Below are 24217 nucleotides of genomic sequence, written 5' to 3' on the forward strand. Positions count from 1 at the left end.
ATTATTATTATTATTATTATTATTATTATTATTATTATTATTATTATTATTATTATTATTATTATTATTATTATTTTGTATAGTGCTGTATGCTCATGTCCCATTAAATACAATGGCATAGTAAAATTGTTTCCCTTATATAAAATGGCAAAATCAATCTTTGTTTTTTGAAATTTATATTTTTTGAAATATTTCCAAGCCATGGATGACTGAAAGATCCATGGATATAAACTGTACGTACTAAAGTTCTTTATTCTCCACTTTTGGCTCTTCTTCTTCTTCTGCTAATACTAATAACAAAAGCAACAACAATAATGGTAATGGTTGAAATAATAGCAGCTGCAGCCAGATTGGGTCAGCTTGATCTTCCCTATAGCTCCAATGCATCACTGCATACATTTGAAACATTAATGCTTACAATTCAGGGTTCTTTTATATATAAAAAAATAGGTAGACCACTGTACAATGGCTTTTATCTCCACACTATGGACTGACGCTGTGAATGGTTGGCATATTATTTTTCTTTAAAAAAAAGATGGACCAATTTCAGCATATTCCAAGAGCTAAATAGAGTAGCCAACCGTTCTTTTTAATACTTGAATACAATGGCACAGTGCTTGGTACATCCCACACAGCCATTATCTTTCCAGAGGGCAGAAGTGGTCTAGTAGCCTGTCTCTTTGTGTCTGAAAAAATAAATGAGAAAAGTTCAGATGCTCTGTATTTCACATAGCCTTTTCTGTGGATCTTTGGGTAACTTTCCTTCATTTTATGTGCATAATCTATTTGAATTATCTTCAGAGAAATCTAGTGATCATATTACTATCATGTATGAGGGATGAAGATGATCTCAACCCTTGGACAAAATAGTGTCTTTGCCCTTTCCCTTAAATGGACACACCTCTTTATCACATCCTGAAAAGAGAGAGCAGGGCACTATTGCTTTCGCTTCTGTTGTTGTTGTTGTTGTTGTTGTTGTTGTTGTTGTATGCTTTCAAATAATTTCTGATTTATGGTGACCCTATCACAGGGTTTTCTTGGCAAGATTTGTTCAAAGGAGGTTTGCCTTGGCCTTCACTTTAGGCTGAGAGTATGTGACTTGCCCAAGGTCACCCAGTGGGTTTCATGGCTGAGCAGATAACTGAACCCTTGTCTCAGTCAAACATTCAAACCACTACACCACACTAGCTTTCTTTTGCTTCTGTTACTGCTTGTAAATGCGTTCATATTTTATTTGATTTATAATCAAACAAGGGGGAAAGGGGGAAGGAATATAAATGAATAAATAATAATTTCTTTTGCTTCTGTTACTGTTTTTTAAATTAATATTTATACATTTATATGAGGTCCCCTTTCCCCTAAAGCTAGGAATCAAGGTGTTTTACAAAAGTTAAAACAAATAAAAATGAAAGCATTTACAAAGACACAACGTTAAAAAAAAGACCAAAAATTATTGTTAAAATTCAATTAGGCTATGCATGGAAATAAAATAATTTTTAAAAACCCATTAAAAAGGCAAAGTTAAAAAATGAGAACACTGCTAAAAATTCTTACAGTCAGGTCCTAGAAGCCTGTCACAATACAATTTTTTTCATTTTCTGACTGAAAGATAGAACAGAGGGGCAGAAACAAAAAATCTCATTTTTTGCCCCCAAATATTCCCAAATGCCTTCTTGGATGTAGGGAGGGCATTTTTGCCATGTTTTTGCCCCCATTATGCTAATTTAGGCCCAGTAAAGGCCTTTAAAAAAACCCAAGAGGTAAACAATAAACAATGTCTGCTGATTTCCACAAAGTTTTTGAAAAAAAAAAGGCATGTTTTAGCTTGGCCTCACAATGAAGCTAGTGTCAGTATCAACTGGGCCTTCAAGAAGAGGTTATTTGACAACTAGGGTGCCACAGCAGAGAAGACCCTCTCTCATGTTGTCACACAGTGTATTGGCCCTGCTGGGAGGGGCAGGAGCATCACTAAGGGGTGCTGGGGGTTCAGACTGCACCAGGTGACACCCTAAATGGAGGTGACACCACTGGTCCCCAAACATCTGCCTTTTGGCAGACATGGGCTATGATGTTCACCTGCATACCTTTAAAATCTTGAAGAGATGGTGTGAGTGGCCAAGCCTCATGGAAGAAGAAAAGAGAGGCCCAGGTTTTCATTTTTTAATTTTTTTTAAATTTTACAGTTAAAAGAAATATTTTTAATTTTATTTTAAAACACCACATCTTACCAAAATTTCCCTTTAACCACATGAATCTATGCACCTATAAATACATTTAGGCTGTACATATGATATTGCAATTTAAAGGTGTAATTTTAATTTTGCTAGTTGTTTATGTCACACCTGTTCCCTTTGCATGCAATGATATATGAGAACTATGATTTATGAGTAACATTAATACAAACATTTTTACTAAAGGTCCTGCATTGTTTGGGATGTCAATGTGGGGGAGGATGTCAATGTGGGGGGGATGACACCATGAATTACTGCACCAGGTAATTTCAATCCTTCTGATGCCACTGGGTGGGGGATAAAAAAAGGCCCCTCCAGCAGATTTCACTCCATGGCTGGGCATATATATCAGGAGAGACAGTCCCTCAGGTCCCAAGGTCTCAAGTCATTTGGTTCTTTAAATACCATCACAAGCACCTTGAATTCAGGCTGGAAGTGTATTATCAGCCAGTACAATTTCTTTCAAACTGATGTTACATGGTTTTAATATGTTGTTTTTGTCAGCAACCTAGTTGTTGTGTTTTGCACAAGCAACAGCTTCCAAATTATCTTCAAGAGCAGCCCTATGTAGAGCTCAGTGCAATAGTCTAATTTGGATATCATCAGTACATGAACTACTATGTCCATCTTATCCAGCCCAGGCCATAACTGGGGGACCAGCTGAAATTAGTGCAGGTAATCTGAATCACAAAGTCCCTTTGGGGTTCCAGTGTCAGAGATGGATGTAGACACCATGGCCCCACTCCACCACAGGGCTGGCTCTTTATACCGGTATGTTGATACCCTTTGTCTTCTTCCTCCTCCCTAAGTGGCAATCAGCTCTTCCTTCAGTTCCATCTTTCCTTGCCAACAAAATGCAGGTCTGTTGCCCTGTTCTAGCTAACAGATTTTAGAAGGCTAAACCAACTTTTTGGTGGTACCCTTTCCTTCTTCTGTCCTAACTGAGATTCTAGCCCAGGAATGTCCCACCAGTTCCATGTGATTACTGCACCAGATTATTTTTGGTCACACACAGAGCCCCTGTTTTGTTTTTCTTTCCCAGTAACCATTACACCTATCAACCAATAGCCTTTCCATTTTTCTGTCAATTTAACTAGCTACCATGCACTCTGAATGGATGGCTCCCCCATCCAATCTCATCCCCGCTTTGCACCCCTGTGAGTAAGTGAGGGAACTTTAAATGTTTCCTGACACAGGCAGCCACAAGGAGAAAGAGAAAATGAAACATTTCCTCTCTGAATCCTTAATTGAATTAATTATATTGCTCTTGACATTAGCTCTTCATCTTCCATAATCCAACTATGCAAACCATGAGGTAATTAAGTTAAGACAGGTGTCTTCTTCCCCAATAATGAATAAGTGAGCAAACTTTAAATAAATACACATAGGATGGAGTGTGGACAGAGGGAGCAGTTTGGGGAGAGGGGATGAGGAGAGAGCCATGACAAGTGGGATGGTGGCAGCAGTGGGACAAAGCAGGAAAGGGATGCTGGCAGCTGCTCCTATGGCAGTGCCTCAGCGGTGCATTACCTGAAAACCTTCCACATTTACCACAGTTGACTCCAGTGGCATCATTAGAGGAATTCAGATGGTACGGATAGCACCAGATGACACCCAGAAAAGGGGTGGTTGGGTCTGCCAGAGGGGCACACATACACCCTTACTGGCAGCTCCAGCCCAGGCTTCCTCCCAGGGAGAAAGCTTGGGAACAGAAGAGCATGGTCTTCCTGGCTGCTCCAGCTCTGGTCTATCTCCCAAGGAGAAAGCATGGGGCTGAAGGAGAATGCCCTTTTGGCCTCTGCCAGCCCCCTGCAGCCCTCCCCTCACTGGGTGACACCTGGCAAGGGAATGCCACTGGTTGACTCTCTGCTTGGGTAGGCTTGGCCATGGTGAAGTGAGCGGGGAAGGAGTACACTCAGCAGCACCTTGACCAAACAGTTTCCACCCACCCTTCCTTGCTTTGCAATGGCACTGACTAGGGTGGAGCCTAGCCAGCCTATGTTGATTTGGCTTAGCTTCTTCCCAGCTAGTGCCATGATTAAATGAGGGAGGGTGGGTGAGGTCAAGGAGTTGCTGAGCATTCTCCTTCCTCTCACTCCGCCATGACACTGGTTGGGGTGAAATCTAACCTAGCAGAGCATCAACTGGGGTGACTGAGGGCTAACTGAGCAGGAAGTCAACTGTGGTAAATTGATTCCGCTGGCTTTGGCCTGGCCAGTGCCAGCTTCTTGTAATTTTCTTATTTTGTTTAATTATAGATTATCTAAAAAAATTGTTCTTTAAAGAATTGTTCAAACTTCGCATGATCCAATTGTAGCCACATTTGATTATGTGGGACTATTTGCACCTAAATGTGGATCTTTGTAGACTATACAAGTAGCACCTAACTAAAAGTCTTATTAGATGACCTACCTCTAAGGTTGATGCAGATTAATATTCCTTGTTCCCTATTACAGTAAATGGAAGGAAAGGTACAGAGCAACTACCAAGGAAGAAACACTCTAGCAAATCCTCTTTCAAGATTACAAGCTTCCCACTTGTTTCACCAAGCATAATGTTCAAAAGTGACCTTAACAAGGAGCTCTAGAAACTCCTTTTTGAAGATTATCAGAAGGGTTATGAAGCAGTCAGTTTGACTGATTTGGTACATCATGTCCACTCTGTCCCTTGACATTCTAGTGTACTGTAGTTGCTAGGGAACTGAAGTGTGAATTAGGAAGTCCCTATTTCATAACCCTGCATCTGCAGCAAATCTATCAGTTTTGCAGACGTACTGTAGCTCAGTGACAGAGCATATGCCTTGCATGTGAATATTCTTTGCCAGTCTCGTGCTTGCAAGATGTTTTTGGACAACAAGCCCCAGCATTCCTTTCCTGGCTAACACTGATAGATCTTGTAGGCCAAAATAGTTGGAAGACACAAGGTTGGAGAAGGCTGGAAAGCTAATACCTGGGATAGATAGACAGAAAAATGAGAGCTGGAATAAAGCAGATTCTTTTTTTTTAATAAGTGGTTTTGTTGTTGTTGCTGTGTGTCTTCAAGTTGTTTCTGACCTATGGCATCTCTATGGTGATATTCAGAAAATATCATGGTGTTTTCTGAATGTGAGAATTCATGACTCACCTAAGGTCACGCTGTGGGTTTCCAAGGCCATGCAGGAATCAAACCCTAGTCTCCACTGTCATAGTCTAGTGCTCAAACCACCACACCACACTGGCTTTAACACACTCTAAATGACTTTAACATACTCTGTTTCTGCCAGACTATAGCCTTCAACATTTCATAGATAAAAATGGAGACACATGTAGTCAAGTAACATCAGAGTATGGTAAGTTGGTAAAAGACTCTCCTCCCTCCACTCCTCTTCCCACTGGTGAATTCAGTGCAAGGAACATTTGCCCATTGACTTCAGTTTGCAGCAAGTAAAATAAGCCAGATGACAAAGGCGGAAAGTGGAAGGAAGAGAAAGGAACTGGAATATATTAGAAGTAGCTGAAAATGTGGAATTAGAAAAGGATTAATCAGGACAGTTGGATGGTATGCTACACATGGTTGGGGTTGGGGCAGTGTGAAGCTGGTATACATTACTGGGAACCAAGTACAGAAAGGAGCACAGGGCTTGAGTATGTTACATGCCCCAAATTCTTTTTTTTATTTAAAAAATCTGGTGGATAGTGCAAAGAATAGGCATCAGCTATATTCACAACAGGCCACCTCCATTTGGTATGGAGCAAAATGGCCTCAAATTATATACAAAATTCTATAGGGGTCTGCTGTAGTGAGTGTGATTGCCACTTGTTGTTCCTGCCTTCATCTATACAGGCCAGTGACTTAGCCAGATTCCATATGGGACTTGTGGTTGTGTACCTTCAAGTCATTTCTGACTTATGGTGACTCTAAGGCGAACCTATCATAGGGTTTTCTTGGCAAGTTTCTTTAGAGGGGGTTTGCCATTGCCATCCTATGGGGCTGAGAAAGTGTGACTTACTAAAGTCACCCAGCGTTTTTTAGTGCCAAGTGGGGACTCGAACCCTACTCTCCAGAGTAATAATCTAATGATCAAACCACTACACTACAGACCTATATAAAACCAGTCTCAAGTCTTGTGAGAGGAGGCCTCTTATGAGAATCTTGGTTCTTGTGAGATCACTGATCTCACGAGAACCTGGAACTCTCACAAGACTTAAGACAGGCTTTAAATAGGTTTGCTTCATGAGTACTAGCCTGGAACAGGAGACATTTGTCCAATACATATTGCTGTTTGATAAACATGGCAACTCTAGGTACCTCCTCCCAATTTTTGGGGAATCTAAACTCACTTTCAATGGCACATTCCTACATCTGTAATAAGGGGATAATAAAAGTCTACTGCACATAGTGAGTGCTATATATGTAACTATTGTTCTTTTTGTTAATCTTCCTATCCAATGATGGATCAGATTGTCTAAAAGCCAATCACACACACACACACACACACACACACACACATGGTGGACCCATATGGAATGGTCTACCACGTGATATTTTGTAAAAGGACACTGGAATGTTCCTTTCCCATGTAGCACATCTGCTGAATTTATTGGGGAATATTGATGTTGAATTCTTTGAACAGACAGTCTCTCACCCTTGTAAAAGAGCTATGTAATCATCAAGACAAAAAAAGTATAAATGTACTTAGGTTTTAAGGGTAAGAAAAGTATAAATGTACTTTGGTGTTAAGGATAACTCCTTCTGACAAAGCACTATAATTACTCCAGTTCAGCACACATTAGTCAGATGCTGTGAGGACAGCTTTTGCTGTCTAAGTATTTTGGATTTATACATGCTTTTAGACAGTGATATCTGTTCAAGGCTTTTGCATTTTGTATACTTTATATTGTGTGATTTAAGTGCTTAATTCCATTTGAGAGGAAGCTTTTATGGTAATTTAGAGGATCTTAATGCCTCTGAGCATAAACACTATTGGCAACCATCATCAGCTGTGTTTTGAAATGTGTATCAATAAACACATTCTTCCTTAAGAATAATTAGAAATTGCTTCATCCATGAAATGCACAATCATAGCTTGCCCTTTAAAGATTTTCCATTGAATCCAATGAAACAAGGAGATATACTTCCTCCTTAACATATCTCTGACCAATCAGGCTAAGATGATGTGACTTTCATTGGTTTCCTTGCCAATTAAGAAAGAATAAGCCAGTACTCAATATGGGTGAACAATGCATCACATGCTTTAGGAATCTGGACTATTTACAGAGACTGGATTTCTCCACCTCAAAGGGGCCATTCAGACTACCTTTTACCCCAGATCAGGAACCAAATTATGCACATGAAGTTCATATTTGCCCCGATCCTTTCACAGGTGACATTGAGGCTTACACACTCGTTGAGGGGCAAATGCCCCTTAGTGCGGGTCTTCTGACAGCAGAGTAAAAGCTGTATCTTTTTTTTTTTTTTAAACAGGTTTGGTGAATATGAACTTGTCCCTGATCATGATCGGGTTAAATTCAGGGGAGGGATTTAGGTCAGAGGGAAGGCAGTGGGCAGAACATTCCCTCCCCTTCATTGGGGCTCAGGAAGAGGAGGAGAAGGAAGAAGGAGGAGCCGGGGGAAAGAAGGGATTCCAGGCAATTGGGGTGACTGACGGAGTGAAGGAGCCAGAGGATGGATGCAAAAGGCAATCGGGCCGAGCAAAGGGCAATCGGGGTGACTAACTGAGCCAAGGAGCCGGAAGAAGGATGCAAAGGGCAATGGGGGTGACTGATGGAGCCAAAGAGCTGGAGGAAGGATGCAAAGGGTCATGGGGCAATCAAAGGGCAATCGGGGTGACTGACAGAGCCAAGGAGCCAGAGGAAGGATGCAAAGGGCAATCGGGGTGCCTGAGAAAGGGTCACGTTCAGGGTAGGTCAGAGGGAGGGCACAGAATGGAACAAGCTTCCCTCTCGCACCAGGCAGCTCTCTTTTTATTTTTTATATATTTGACAATCTATGCGCATAGTTCTACAGGTAGATACATATATAGATTATATATTATTATTATTGTTGTTATATGTGTATGAGGCATTGGGGTGGCAGGAAGGATGCAGAGATGGCATTAGATTGCATTTTGGGGTTGAAAACAGAGGCAGGCAGGGGAAGATCCATAATCTATAGTGACCCAAATACACACAACACACACCCACACCTGGAGGTTTTTAAATTTGACAGCATCTGCGCATACTGGCACCTGTTTTTTTTTAAAAGGGAGGGGGAAGCACAGTTCCGTTTGCCCAATGGCTGCAGGAAATGTCACGTGGGCGGAAATAAATTTGATTGACAGCAAAGGAGCCTTTTTTTAAACCGGTTCGGCAAATGTGAACTCTCCTCCAGAGCTGCATGGCATTCAAGGTTAAATTACCCTGATTGAGGTAAATTTTTAGTGGGCACTTGCTTCCAGAGGGATTCGGGGTGGGGGGGTGGGGGGACCGAATCTGCCCAGTTCCATCCAGTGCAAATAGGTGAGTCTGAAGATGGGTACTACAATCTTGCTGGAGTTCATCTGACATTGAACTTGGTGACTGTGGGCTGTTCATACTATACACACACATAGGAGATTACCGCATATCGTTCTCAGAACGTTCTGCACGTAACGTGATGAGAACGTTCCTGGAACGGATATTACCGCACTGAGTAAACTGGAACGTGATCAGAACGTGATTGGAAAGCATTTTACCACACAGCACTTCCTTTTTCTTGAAACCGTTCCCAGAACAGTTTGCTGTATTACGTTTTGTGGGCTGTGTACTGATGACGTCGCCACTCAGTGGTTGGACGGGTCGGGAGAGGCGCTGCTCCCAGGAAAGAGGAAAAAGGGAGGCTTGGGGCATGGAGCTTGCCTCTCCTGAGTCCCTCGGCTTACTGAAATCCCTCACCTCCCTTCCCCATAGGAATCAATCCAAAAACAGAGTTTAAAAGGAGCAGAGAGCCCTATGGGTCTTCATCTGGGGAGGCAGAGGTTGCTTGGCTATGGGGATGTCCTGCCATCTCTCTCTCTCCCCTCTTTCCCCATAGGAATCAATCCAAAAACGGAGTTTAAAATCTCTCCCAGATGCAGACCCAAAGGGCTCTCCTCTGCTCCTTTTAAACTCAGTTTTTGGATTGATTTCAATGGGGAAGTGAGGTGGGGGATTTCAGTAAGCCTAGGGACTCTGGCCGGGAGAGTGCTTCTCAGTCTCACTGAGAAGTCTTCCCTCCGAAGATTCCCTTGGGAGGGAAGGAAAGCAAGCGCCCCCCCCCCCAGCTTGTCTTTCCTCCGAAGGGAGTCTGAGGATTCTCTTGGGAGGGAAGGAAGGCAAGCCCCTATAAAACGTTGAGGCTTCATATGCTGGCATATGTTTGAAGAAAATAGGATAAAACCTATGTAACTTGATGGCAGCCTGGGCTTTAAGGGAGCTCCACAGAGGTCCATTCAAGCGGAGGGAAAGAGCCATTGCAGCTCTTTAAACCGGTTAGAAAAGAAGAGTCCTCTGCTGTCATCCCATTTCCCCTTTTTGGCAGCTTGACACCCTTTTGCTCCTGTGTGTGTGCATGTAATGTGTGCCTTCAGGTTGTGAGCTTCCCTCCCCGCTTTAACTCTTGTCTGGCTCTTTGCTATGGAATTCTGGGAGTTGTTTGCTTGCTTTTGTGTGGTGCTCCAAACAGAGGAGCTTTTGTGGGTTCCCTCCTGGAGGGAAGGAGGAGAAGGTCCTGGGCATCCCTGCCTCCTGCATTGTGACAGCACAGGAGCCCCACTGAACATGACACTAGAGGCCCCCCCGCAGAAGCAGCCAGACCCTCTCTCTCTTGCTCTCTGCTCTGGTCTCCTCTTTCCCTCTCTCTTTCTCTCTCTTTCCCTGCTTTCCTCTTCTCTTCCTTGTCCCACCTTTCCTCCCTCCTTCTTTCCCCCCTCACACACACACACACACACACACACACACACACACACACACACCCCTTCCCTCACTGCAGTCGCTCGCCTCCCTGCCTGCCTACCTCCCTGCCTGTCATTCTTTCAGCCAATCAGGAGACGGAGGAATGAGAGAACGGATTTGAGAATGGATAAGAATACCGTACAGACCTCTGTTGGAACGTTCTCATCACGTTACAGCTCTCTGGGAACACATTCAATCTGTACCCTCCTGGAACACATGTAGAACACATTTAGAACGTTCTCAGAACCCGATTGGAACACATACGTGCGGTATTCTTAAATGTGTTCCATTCTCATCACGTTCTGAGAACGTTCTCAGAACGCAGTGCGGTAATCTCCATACTCATATTCACCCCAGAAACACACACACATACACACAGAAAGATTGAGAAGAAAGGAGGGGAATACTTTCTAATGAGAGTGAAAATGAAACCAAATCACTTGCTTCTTTTTATCTACCTGAATGCTCAGCCAAACTTTTTGTTTCTTGGTGGGAATGGTAATGAGAATCCAGGCATAGTCAGACACACATTCTAGACTTTAGGAAAGCTGATTTTAGTAAACATAGAGAAATACTGGGGGTGATCCCATGGTCAGGAATACTAAAAGAGAAGGGAGTTCAAGATAGATGGGAGTTTCTCAAGGGGGAGATACGGAAGGCACAATTTAAAACAGTTCCAATGAGGAAGAAAAATGGGAGGTGTCTCAAGAAACCAGGATTGATGACTAAAGAACTTTCAACGGAGCTAAGTTTTAAATGGAACATGTATAAGAAATGGGAAAAGGGGGAAATCATCAAAGGGGAATTCAAACGAATAGCTAGCATGTGTAGGGGTAAGGTCAGAAAAGCTAAAGTGCAGAATGAGCTCAGGCTTGCTAGAGAGGTTAATTAAGAACAATAAAAAGGGCTTTTGGGGGTATGTTCGCAGCAAAAAGAAAAAGGAGGAAATGGTAGGGCCACTGCATGGGGAAGATGGAGAAATTCTAACAGGGGACAGAGAAAAGGCAGAATTACTCTTCTTTGTCTCAGTGTTCTCCAAAAAGGAAAAGGGTGCTCAACTTGAGGACAATGGAGCAGAAGACACAATATGGGAAATCCAGCACATAATAAGTAAAAAGCTAGTACAGGAATACTATACCTTGTTAATCTAAATGAATTTAAATCTCTGGGACAAGAGGAACTACATCTAAGGGTATTAAAAGAGTGGCAAATGTAATCTCAGAGCCCTTGGCAATAATCTTTGAGAACTCCTGGAGAACAAGAGAAGTCTCAGTAGACTGGAGGAAGTCAAACGTTGTCCCCATCTTCAAAAAGGAAAAAAAAAGAGGATCCTAACAATTATCGTCCAGTTAGTCTGACATCTATACCAGTAAAGATTCTGGAGCAGATAATTAAACAGAGAGTCTGTGAACATTTAGAAGGGAATGTCATAATCAGAAAAAGTCAAAATGGGTTTCTGAGAAACAAGTGATGCCAGACAAATGTAATCTCTTTTTTTTGATAAAATTACCAGTTTGGTAGATGAAGGGAATGCTGTGTATAATGCATACCTTGATTTCAGTAAGGCCTTTGACAAGGTTCTCCCATGATATTCTTTCAAACAAGCTAGTAAAATGTGGGTTAGACAAGGCATCTGTTAAATGGATTTGTAATTGGTTGATTGGCTGAACCCAAAGTGTCCTCAGGAATGGCTTCTTTTCATCCTGGAGAGAAGTGACCAGTGGGGTCCCACAGGGTTCTGACCTGGGCCCAGTGCTATTCAACATCTTTATCAATGACTTAGATGAAAGAATAGGGGGCATACTTATTAAATTTGCAGATGACACCAAATTAGGAAGAGTAGCTAATACCCCAGAGGACTGGATCAAAATTCAAAATGATCTTGATATATTAGAAAGCTGGGCCAAAGCTAACAAAATGAATTTCAATACAGAGAAATGTAAGGTATTGCACTTAGGGCAAAAATTGAAATGCATAGATATAGGATGGAGGACACCTGGCTGAATGAGACTACATGTGAAAGGGATCTACTTCCAAGATTCTGGTCCATGCCCTAGTGGTATCACAACTTGATTTCTGTAACATCCTCCTGGCTTGGCTTCCTCTTTCTCACCTCCCTCCTTTAATCTCTGTCCAGCATTCAGCTGCATGCATTATCACATCTGCCCACCTCTCTGACCACATTTCTCCTGCATTGGCATTCCTTCATTGGCTCCCCCTCCCTTTCCATATTCAGTATAAGCCCCTGCTGTCGACGTTTAAAGGCCTCCATGGGCTGATCCCTCCTTACTTATCAGACCTTATTTCTCCTCACCTTCCCACTAGGGCCCTCCATTCTGGTAGACAAGGTCTGCTGTCCCAGCCCAGGATTTCCTCTGCCCCATCTCGGATTCGCCCCTTTTCACTCGCTGGAACTTTCTTCCCCTGCGAGCAAGAGCCATCACTTCTTTAACCAGCTTCAAAATGGAGTTGAAGACCATCCTGTTCAGAGAAGTGTTCCCAGGAATTGCATGATTGTCACCTGCTATTTGATGTTCTTTTGTTGCCTGTTTTATTGAACCATTTCCTGTATTGCTGTGTATTTTATATGTATTATCCTATTATTTCTTAGATTGTACACCATAGGCAGGTTCACTCTTTTATATTTATTGTTTTTATGTTCAGCGCTGTGCTAATCTACAGCGCTATATTAATCATCATCATCATCATCATCATCATCATCATCATCATCTAGTAGTCTTAGTAGACCACAAGTTGAACATAAGTCAGCAGTGTGATGTGGCAGCTAAAAAGGCCAATGCAATTCTAGGCTTCATCAATAGAAGGATAGTATCTAGATCAAGGGAAGTAATAGTGCCACTCTATTCTTCCTCGGTCAGGCCTCACCTAAAATACTGTGTCCAGTTTTGGACACCACAATTCAAAAAGGATGTTGACAAGTTGGAGCGTGTCCAGAGGAGGGTGACCAAAATGGTGAAGGGACAGGAAACCATGCCCTATGAGGAAAGACTTAGGGAGCTGGGTACGTTTAGCATGGGGAAGAGACGGTTAAGGGGTGATATGATAGCCCTCTTTAAGTATTTCAAGGGATGCCACATTGAGGATGGAGCAAGCTTGTTTTCTGCTGCTCCAGAGACTAGAACATGGAACAATGGATGTAAACTCCAGGAACAGAGATTCCACCTCAACATTAGGAGGAACTTCCTGACAGTAAGAGCTGTTTGACAGTGGTACACACTCCCTTGGAGTGTGGTGGTGTCTCCTTCCTTGGAGGTCTTTAAACAGAGGCTTGATGGCCATCTGTCGGGGATGCTTTGATTGTGATTTCCTGCATGGCAAGAGATTGGACTGGATGGCTCTTGTGGTCTCTTCCATCTCTGTGATTCTATCATGTGGGCAGTAGTCAGGAGTTTTAAGAAGTAAATGTTCTAACCCCTGACCACTATTAGAAAAGTTTGAAGAAAGGGGAGCACATTTGAATCCTGGCTATTTTTGTATGGGATGTAAAAATTGGGTGGGGATCTCTACTGGTTGAGACTTTTCTGACTCTGCTGCTTGTCTCCCACAATAACAATGGAAAAGGCACAATTGTGGTGGAACAGAGTGCTTTCACCAAGGTGGCTGCTCTAAAGTTAGGAAGAAACATCCAGCCTTGCTGCCCCAAATGTTTTGGATAAGGAATCTCAACAACTCGAATGAGAATTCACAGCATGCACTCTACCACTGGACTGCGCTCCTCATTTCTAGAAGGAAAAAAAAATCTTACAAAGCACCTTGTGTATATATATTTCACTCATGCTCCTCAATAGGTACTAATGTATTTTCACCCTTTCATATGTTCATGGAACAGAACCTCTTCATTCAGGCACATTCTTTACAATAGATGTTGAGGATATAAGAGCCATAAAAGCCACCACCTTGATGGTGGTAACATAAAAGGCTGCCTTATACAAGATCACAGTATATGGCATTTATTTATTAGAAATGTTTAGGTGTCCACTTTTTCATCCTCATCCATACTAAAACTGCCTCTAGAGTCCAGTAGTCTTACTCCAGCTTTCACCAGCCTAGTGTCGTCCAGATATTTTAGTCTACAACTCCCATGATAGCCAACCAGGATGGCCAACAGTGAGAAATGATGAAGTTGTAGTCGAAAACGTTGTGAAGGCACCTCATTGAGGAAGAGGACTTTCATTGGACTGGGTGTCGAGAGTGGTGCTGGAGAAGAGTGCTGAGGATCCCATGGATGACCCAAAAGATGAACAAATGGGTCCCAGAACTGATAAAGCCTGAACCCTCTCCTGGAAGCCTGGATGACCAAACTGAGGTTGTCATACTTTGGAAACACCATGAGAAGGAAAGACTCATTAGAAAAAGCAATGATGCTGGGAAAAGTGGAAGGCAGCAGAAAGAGAGGAAGACTACATGCCAGATGGACAGAGTCAATTAGAGAGTCTTGGTGGTGTCTCATTCACAGGGTCACCATAACTCAAGGACCACAACAAGCTTTTCAGGCTGTTCAAAGGCTCTGTTATCCATTATGTGCCAAAATCAAATCAAATCCCTGGTAAGATCAGGGACTAATGCCTGCCTGAGCTGGGGAAGCACATATCTGACCCCAGTCGGAAGCCAAATAGCAGACTGGATAGACAATCTGAGTAATCAATGCATTTTGTAGGTGCATAAGAAATACAATTTAAAACAAAACAAAGTAGAATCATGGAACCATAGAGCTGGAACAGATCACAAGGGTCATCCATTCCAGTCCCCTGCCATGCAGGAACATAGAATCAAAGCAGCCCCAACAGATGGCCATCCAGCCTCTGTTTAAAGACCTCCAAAGAAGGAGACTCCACCAATCTCTGAGAGAGTGTGTTCCACTGTTGCAACTCTTACTGTCAGGAAGTTCTTCCTAATGTTGAGCTGAAATCTCTTTTCCTGTGGTTTGCATCCATTGCTCCATGTCCTAGCCTCTAGAGCAGCAGAAAAAAAAAGCTTGCTCCATCCTCACCATGTCATCCTTCAAATATTTAAACAGAGCTATCATATCAGCTCTTAACCTTCTCCTCTCCAGGTTAAGAATACCCAGCTTCCTAAGTCACTCCTCATTTTCTTCCTTCAAAAGTCATTTTCACATATCCCTTTTCCTTCTTGCCAGGACCTCTCCCTTTGCTTCTGCAGCAACAGATAGTTTGAAGCTTTCATAACTCCTGCCACCTTTTGCCTTGTCTGTGAGCATGAGAAGAGCATCAGATTCTGCTCTTATAAAAATTGACAGAAGCAGAAGTGCACCGAACATAAAATAACTTAAAACTACAACAGTCCTTTGGTGTTCTTACACATCAAAGCCTTTCATTATCATGGTTCAGCTATATCCGACCAACATCTAGCAAAGAGTTTTATAATCAAAGTAAAATCTCTTCTCCTTAGGTAATGGGAAGAACATTCCCTCTGCCTTGCCTCCTCATTTTTCTTATTCAGAAAGGCAAATGTGGATGCAGAAAGGTGAAGACTTTTTAAAAAGATAAATCAGCCAGTTCTTTTGAGAATTCATTAGCAAATGGTGGAGGCTAACAGGCTGAAACATCTTGGGTAGATACCAAATGCTTTTAGCTCTTAAATGCCCTTCTGCCAGCACCTCCTTTGCCTGAGACATATGAAATTGAGTGATTTTAATTAAAGGGTGCATTTCTTTTAACTGTGTGTCTGGCTGGCTGCATCTGCACTGCAGAAGTAATCCCATTTTAAACCATTTAACTACCATGGCGCAATGCTATGGGATTCTGGGAAATGTAGCTTTATGAGAACTGGTGCCACAACAAACTTAAGAAGAGATATCACAACATGAATATTCATTTCTCTAGTTCTCTCTTGCCTAAACTGACCCACAGTGGCTCTCAAAGAGTGTGTTGCCTACCCTTACAAAGGGATTCAGTATGCAAAAGTTTCCTGCAGCATCTTTGATACTAAGGGTGCATCCACCCTGCAGAAAAAAAATGCAGTTTGACACCACTTTAAGTCCTGTAGCTCCATTCTATGGAATCCTGGGAATTGTAGTTTCAAAAGGTCATGCGCTTTCTCTGCCAAAGAGTGCTGGTGTCTCACCAAAAACTACAAACCCCAGGACTCTGTAAGATGGAGCCATGGCAGTCAAAGTGATGTCAAAATTAGATAGAGATAGAGAATACATACATATTATATATTGATATATCTAGCTATACATTATAGATATAGATATATATATATAGAGAGAGGATACATACATACATAATATCTATATATATAAAGAAAGAGAATACTATCTATCTATCTATCTATCTATGTGATCTATCTATGTGATCTATCTAAGTGATCTATCTATCTGTTACAGATATAGATATATAAATACATACTAGATAGATAGATAGATATGGAGAGAGAGAGAAAAAGAAAGAGACAGACAGAGAGAAAATACATACATATAAACACACACACACACACACACACACACATATATAAAGAGAGAGAGGGAGGGAAAGAAAGAGGTGACAAATGGAAAGAAAGCTTCTCTAAAAACTGCTAGAGACTTTCTTTGCTTGTGGCCACTTGTTGCCATGTGCCTTCAAGTAGTTGTTTCTGACTGAAGGCGAACCTATCCCATTGAAAGTAACCAGGTGTGAAAATACATGAACGGACCCTCATCACTCAATTTGCATTGACCCTAGTTCTGAGCTCAAAAAACCCAGTGTGAACAAGGCCAGATTTGTTCAGAGGGGGCTTGCCATTGCCTTCCCCTGAGGCTGAGAGAGTGTGACTTGTCCCCCAGTGGGTTCCCATGCCTGGCTGAGTGGGGGATTCGAACCCTGGTCCAGTGCTCCAACCAACCACTAGCAACAGGGCTCTTCATAACCCACAACCCACAAGTTTGCCCTTCCTTGGACCCCACTTTGGCCGGATCCCTGTGGGTTCTCCTCCCATCCAGCCCCTATATCCCCTATAGCCTTGCCTTGAAGGAATGAGGCTTTGGTTTGCTCTAGGAATGGGGGCCAGAGGCGAGGCCACCTGTTTTCCAGCCCGACTCAGCCAGCAGGGCAAGTCACACTCTCTCAGCCTCAGAGGATGGCCATGGCACAACCATTCTGTAGAAACTTCAGCTGAGGGTGGCCAGAAGTCGGAGATGACCTAAAGGCACACAACAACAACAAGTTGGAAGAGATGCCCAAGGGCTATCCAGTCCAACCCTCTTCTGCCATGCAGGAACACACCAGGAAAGCACTCCGGACAGATGGCTATCCAGCTTTTCCAGAACTCAGAAGGGATGGTGCCAGCCAAGACGCCTCTCCTTTGCCTCTCAAGGAAAGGAAAGGAAAGGAAAGGGGAAGAAAAGAGAGGATAGGAGAGGAGGAGAAGAAAAGGAAAGGAGAGGAGAGGAAAAGGAGAGGCAAGACTGTAGGGAAGGGGGCGGATGAACTCCTGGGAAGAAAGTTGAGCCGCGCTCCCCGGCCGCCCCCTCAGTCTCTCAGCCTGCGCCCCCCACGCCCCTCGCTCGGCGTCTTCTTAAAGTCCTCCTTCCTTCCTTGACACACACAGAGAGAGAGAGAGAGAGAGAGAGAGAGGGACTCCGGAGTACCTTGGTTGGTGGTCTCCAATGGGAAGATGCCCGAGCATTTCTCCAGCTCCACTTGGCCCCCCAGGCAGAGCTCGGAGATGATCTGCAGCGCCTTGTGGCAGAGGCTGCCCACGCCGTCCTCCGGGCGGAAGCTCATCGCGGCGGGGCTGCCTTTGGCTTTCCCTTTGCCCTCCGCGTCCTCCTTCCTTCCTTCCTTCCTTCCTCTGGCCTCGCTCTTAAGCCATGGCTCCCTTCCTAGGGAGGAGGAGGAGGAGGCGAGGACCGCTCAGTCTCCCCTTCCTTCCTCCCATCCTCAGCGGAGATGTGATGGAGAAGCAGGAGAAAGAAGAGGACCAGAGAGGACCAGATCCCCAACTGCAGGGAAGAGAGAGAGGAGCCAGTGGGGTGGAGGAGAGGAAAGTGTGTGGAAGGAGGAGGAGGAGGAGGAGGGGAAGAGGAGCAGGAGGAGGAGGAGGGAGAGGGGCTGGAGGGGGGCTGTACTTAGGAGTGTATTTCTCTTTTTTTTGGGGGGGGGGGGTTAAGCAGGAAAAAAGAAAAAAGAGGGCCTGCGGAGCCTTTGGGGCAGGCGTCTGCTGAGCCAAGGGCCTCCCAGGGATGGCAGGGAGGTGGATCTGGGGAGGAGAGGGACCGGAGGTTGGAGGTTGGGGGCTGGTGTGCAGCTCTCTCTCTCTCTGGCTGCATCCACACTGTAGAAATAACCCGGTTTGGCCCCGCTTTAACTCTTTTCTGGCTCAAGGCTATAGAATTCTGGGAATTGGAGTTCCTTGTGGGGCCACAAAGGAGGCACCGCAACAATGTAGGACCTTGGAGGAAAAAGCTGCTAGCGCAGGGTGAGAGGTGTCCTCAGCACAAAGGAGGACGGGGCACCACACAATGCAGGACCTTGGAGGAAAAGGTGGTTAGCTCAGGGTGAGCAGATCTCTTAGCCACAAAGGAGGACCAGGCACCACACAATGTAGGATCTTGGAGACCAATGGTATAGCCGTGTTAGTCTGTAAAATCGGTAAGTAGAGAGAGATCTTAGAGCACCCTTGAGACTCACTGAAAGGAAGAAATTGGCAGCATGAGGTTTCGTAGCCTTCAGTGAGTCTCAAAGGTGCTCCAAGACCTGTTGGAGAGCAGTGTTTGTTGTCCTTAACTCAGGGTGAGCAGGTGTCCTCAGCACAAAGGTGGCACCGCAAAAATGCAGGGCGTTGGAGGAAAAGGTTGCTAACTCAGGGTGAGCAGATGCTCCAGCCACAAAGGAAGCCCAAGCACCACATAATGTAGAACATTGGAGACCAATGTTTGTTGTCCTGAAATCAGGGTGAGCAGATCGCCTAGCCACAAAGGAGGACCAGGCACCACACAATGTAGGACACTGGAGGAAAAAGTTGTTAAGTCAAGGTGAGCAGATGCCATAAGCACAAAGGAGGACAAGGCAGCAGAAAAAGTATAACGTTGGAGGAAAAGGTTGTTGTCTCAAGGTGAGCAGGTGTCCTCAGCACAAAGGAGGACCAGGCACTGCACAGTGTAGGACGCTGGAGACAAATGTTTGTTGTCCTTAACTCAGGGTGAGCACATGTCCTCAGCGCGAAGGAGGACATTGGAAGAAAAGGGTGTTAACTCATGGTGACCAGGTGTCGTCAGCACAAAGGAGGACAAGGCACCACACAAATGTAGGACATTGGAGGAAAAGGTGACCAGATCTCTTAACACAGAATCCTGGGATTTGTTGTTTGGTGAGGCATCAGAGCTCTCTGACAGACCAAGCTGAATATCTCACCAAACTACATATCCCAGGATTCTGTAGGGTAGAGTCATGGGAGTTAAAGTGGTGTCAAACTGCTTTATTGCTGCCGTGTGACAGATCTCATGCACACAGACAGAGATGGAGTCTTTAGAAAACATATCCAGGGCTAGCCATGCTGGCTGTATAGTGAAGTACAATAACCTCCATAATTCACAAAACAGAGATACCTTTATGGGCCAATACCGAATAAAGGGTATTGTTGAGTTTGGATGTTACGATACTTGAATGGATTCTTTAGGAGAGGTTTGGGCAACTTGTGCCTTCCACATCCTGCCGGACTGCAACTCCCAGCAGCCCTAGTCAACGTAGCCAGTGGTGAGAGATGATGGGCATTGCAGTCTAGCAATACAGTTCTAGAAGTCATAGGTTTCCCATGCCTGCTTTGGGAGTTCCAAGGGGATGAGAGGCAAGACTCAACAGGTGTCATCCTTCCTTTTTCCTCTGTGCTGCCTCTCACCTCAAGTCAAGATGGTTTGAGCAATAGGAAAAGTTCTGTCTCTGTGTGTGTTTCATTGTTATCCAGAAATTTTTACTTTAAAATCAAGTGGGAAATACAAGGAACAAAGAGAAAGCCATTATCTTTAATGAAGATCATTAATAAATCATTGCTCATTAATAAAGCCAGTGTGGTGTAGTGAGGTAGTGTTGGACTAGGACTCTGGAAACCAGGCTTTGAATCCTGGCTGTGCCATGTAATCCCACTGGCTGACCTTGGGCAAGTCACACTCTCTCAGCCTCAAGAGGATGGCAATGACATCTGAAGAAACTTGTCAAGAAAACCCAATGATAGGTTTCACCTTAGGGTCACCCTAAATCAGAAAATGACTTGAAGGCATGCAACAACAACAAATGGGAGGGGGAACAACACTCAGAGTGAGGCAGAAATAAGCCTGAGAACAGGACTGCTAAGCCCTGTGTTGGATTGGGTTGTGTCCAGAAGAGGTGTTTTTCTCAGAAACAAAATAGTTATGATCTTCTTCCCACCTCAGCCCTGGACATTTTTGATCATAATACTGTACCAGAGGTCATGGTTACTTGAAAAAGCTGTTAGCATTGGCAGGATGGAAAAAAAGTGTTACTTGTCATAGCTTAAAATTATCTGCATTGGGGAGTTGGGAGCATGGAAACTGTAGGCCAATATGTCTGGAGGGTGGCAGATTTGAAGAAAGCTGAGGATAGTTTGTCCTTAGCCATAAAAACTGCATAAAACCTCTGTACACTATTGACAATATGGATCTGGATCAAGGAATAAGAAGATGACTAGGAATGGGGAGGGCAGCTATGAAAAAATTAGAAAAGATTCTAAAGTGTAAAGATATCCAATTGAGCATGAAAATTAAAATCATATGAGCCATTGTTTTCCCTATTACCATGTACGGTTGCCCATTGGGAGTCCCATTGAAGGCAATGGTGCTGCCTCCTCGCCATGAGTTGGAGGAGGAGAGCTGGACAGTGAGGAAGGCAGATAGGAGGAAAATCAATTCATTTGAGATGGGGTGCTGGAGAAGAGTGCTCAGGATACCATGGGCAGCCAAAAAGACAAACAAGTAGGTCTTAGAACAGATCAAGCCTGAAAGCCAAGATGATAAAGTTGAGGTTGTCATACTTTGGTCATGTCGTGAGAAGGCACAATTCCTTAACTGCTCTCGAGTCAGTGTTGACCCATGGCAATCCTGTGAGTAAGACATGTCCAAGGACTCCCTGTCCTCTACTGCTCTGCTCAGTTCCTGCAAATTCATACCCATGACATCTTTAACAGAGTCCATCCATCTAGCAGGTGGCCTTCTTTTCTTTCTACTTTCCTCTATCTTTCCTAGCATTATTGTTTTCTGCAATGAATTGTGCCTTCTCATGATGCATCCAAAGTATGACAGCATCGGTTCTGTCATCTTGGCTTCCAATGAGATATCTGGCTTTATCTGTTCAAGGACCCATTTGTTTGCCTTCTTGGTTGTTGGCAGAATCCTTAGCATTCTTCTCTGTTTAAATACTTGAAGAGATGTTACATTGAGGAGGGAGTTAGCTTGTTTTCTGCTGCTCCAGAGACTAGGACTTAGAGCAATGGATGCAAACTACAGGAAAAGAGATTCCACCTCAACATTAGAAAGAACTTCCTGACAGTAAGGGCTGTTCGACAGTGGAACAAACTCCCTCGGAGAGCCATGGAATCTCCTTCCTTAGAGGTCCTTAAGCAGAAGCTGGATGGCCATCTGTCAGGGATGCTTTGATTTAGATTTCCTGCATGGCAGGGGGTTGGATTGGATGGCCCTTGCGGTCTCTTCCAACTCTATGATTCTATGATTCTCCAGCACCACATCTCAAATGAATTGATTTTCTTTCTGTCAGTTTTCTTAACTGTCCAGCTGTCACATCCATACATGGTGACAGGGAATACAATGACTTCTATGATTCTAACTTTTGTTCTCAGTTGTACTGTATATCTTTACATTTTAGGATCTTTTCTAGTTCTTTCATAACTGCCCTTCCCATTCTTAGTCTTCTTATGATCTCTTGATTGCAGTCCCCGCTCTGTTCAATGTTTTATCCCAGATGTGAGAACTCTTACTATTTCTATTTTCTCATTGTCTAGGCTGAATTTGTGTAGATTCTCTGTGTAGATTTTTGTTTTCCTAATGTTCAGTAATAAGCTTGTCTTTGCACTTTCTTCCTTGATCTTATTTAGTAGTTGCTTTAGGTCTGTGATGTTTTCTGCTAGTAGTGTGGTGTCATCTACGTACCTTAGATTGTTGATATTCCTTCCTCCTATTTTCACCCCCCCCCTTCTGTGTCCAAGCCTGCTTTTTGTATAATATGTTCTGCATACAAGTTGAACCAATAGGTTGAAAAGATCCAACCTTGTTTGACCCCTTTGCCATCTGGGAACATTCTATTTCTTTGTGCTCTGTTCTAACAGTAGCCTCTTGTCATGAGTACAGATTTCTCATCTTGACTATTAGATGTATTGGCAGTCCCATGTCTTTAAGGATGTTTCATAGTCTTTTATGCTCTATACAGTCAAAGGTTTTTGCCTATAAAGCACATGCTCCATTAGCCATCGTATATTTGCAATGTGGTCCCTAGTGCCTCTTCCTTTCCTGAACTCTGCTTGCACCTCAGGGATTTCTCTCTCCATGTATAGTTGGAGTCTATGTTGCAAAATTGTGAGCATAACTTTGCTTGCATGAGAGATTAGAGCTATGGTCCTATAGTTTCTGCAGTCTTTCATGTCTCCTTTTTTGTGGATAGGGATGTATGTTGAATGTTTCCAATGTGTTCAACATTGTTTTGTTTTCCATATCTGTTGATGTAGGTTGGTTAGCACTGGAGTTGCTTCTGTCAGTGTGTATTGGAGTAGTTCAATTGGAATGCCATCTGTTCCTGGTGATTTATTTTTTTCCCATTTCTGTTATTGCAGCTTCCACCTCACTTTTTAGAATTTGGGGTTCATCTTCCTATAGCTCTTCATTCCAAGTCTTCTTCATTTTGTCATCCCTTTTATATAAATCTTCTGTGTATTACATCCAGCATCTTTTTATTCATTTCTGGTCTTCAGTTATGCTATTTTTATTGTCATAGAGCGTGCCGGGTCTTGGTCTGAATTTCCCTTTGATTTCCCAGATCTTGTGGAACAGATCTCTTGTTTTTCCTTTTTTGTTGTTGTCCTCTATCTCTTTGCATTGATTGTTGTAGTAAGTAAGTCTTTATCTTTCCGCATGAGTCACTGTACAGTTGCGTTCATGGTTCTGAGTTTCTTCCTGTCTCCTTTCTGTTTGCTTCACTTCTTTCCTTTACTGCTTGTACGCTTTAACTGTCATCCATGGTTTCTTCTCTGTCTTTTTGACTACTTTACATGACTGTCTGCATTTTTCTTTTGCTGTGTCCCTGGCTTCTGACCATCGTTCATGCTCAGTTATGCTTAGTAGTGCAAATCTGTTCCTTATGTTGTCAATAAATTCTGTTGAGATCTTGTTTAGATCATAATTTGGAATGATGACTAGTTTTGTTTTCTTCTTCAGTTTTACTCTTATTTTTGAAATAAGTAATTCATGATCTGTGCCACAGTCAGTGCCTGGTCTGGTCTTGGCCACCAAAATGAAGCATCTCCATCTTTTGCTTCCAGTTGTATAATCTATTTGGTTTCTGCATTGATCATCTGGTGATGTTCATGTGTATAGCCTTCTTTCTGGTCGTATGAAAAAGATATTTGCAATGAATAGATTGTTGGCCTCACAAAAATCTATCAGACACTCAACTGCATTTATTTTGCCTAATCTGAATCTGCCTACTGTTTTTGATTCTTCTTTGCTTCCAACTTTGGCATTCTAGTCACCTATGATGAGTGTGATTTCCTGTGTTGATGTGTTGTCAGTTTCTTCCAATTCATTGGAAAAGGCAATAATGCTAGGAAAGGTTGAGGGCATAAAGCGCCCTTTCTGTGGCGCTAGAAGGAGCTCCGTTTCGGAGCTCCTTCCGCGATTTGCGTCACTGGTGCAGCCTTTAGATGGCTGCGCCAGCGACGCAAGGGAGAAAGGGGCCGAGTGGCCTCTTTCTGCTCCTCCCCGACATCATCAAGTGTCCTTGGGGCATGAGGCCTGGAAAGCGGCATATCAGGACCCCGGAGGCTGCCGCTCTTGCA

General features: G+C 43.5%; 1 protein-coding gene across 1 annotated transcript in view; it reads right to left on the reverse strand.

Moving 5' to 3' along the window:
- The window catches only part of SYT10 (synaptotagmin 10), a 71668-nt gene extending 53689 nt beyond the window's left edge, over positions 1-17979 (reverse strand). Inside the window, exon 1 of the mRNA XM_042466585.1 lies at positions 17790-17979. Within this exon, the coding sequence (XP_042322519.1) occupies positions 17790-17925 (136 nt within the window). The 5' untranslated portion in view covers positions 17926-17979. The remainder of the gene's footprint in view (positions 1-17789) is intronic.
- Between the last annotated feature and the right edge of the window lie 6238 nt (positions 17980-24217).

Source organism: Sceloporus undulatus, chromosome 5 (assembly GCF_019175285.1).
Source record: "Sceloporus undulatus isolate JIND9_A2432 ecotype Alabama chromosome 5, SceUnd_v1.1, whole genome shotgun sequence".
Lineage (NCBI taxonomy): Eukaryota > Metazoa > Chordata > Lepidosauria > Squamata > Phrynosomatidae > Sceloporus > Sceloporus undulatus.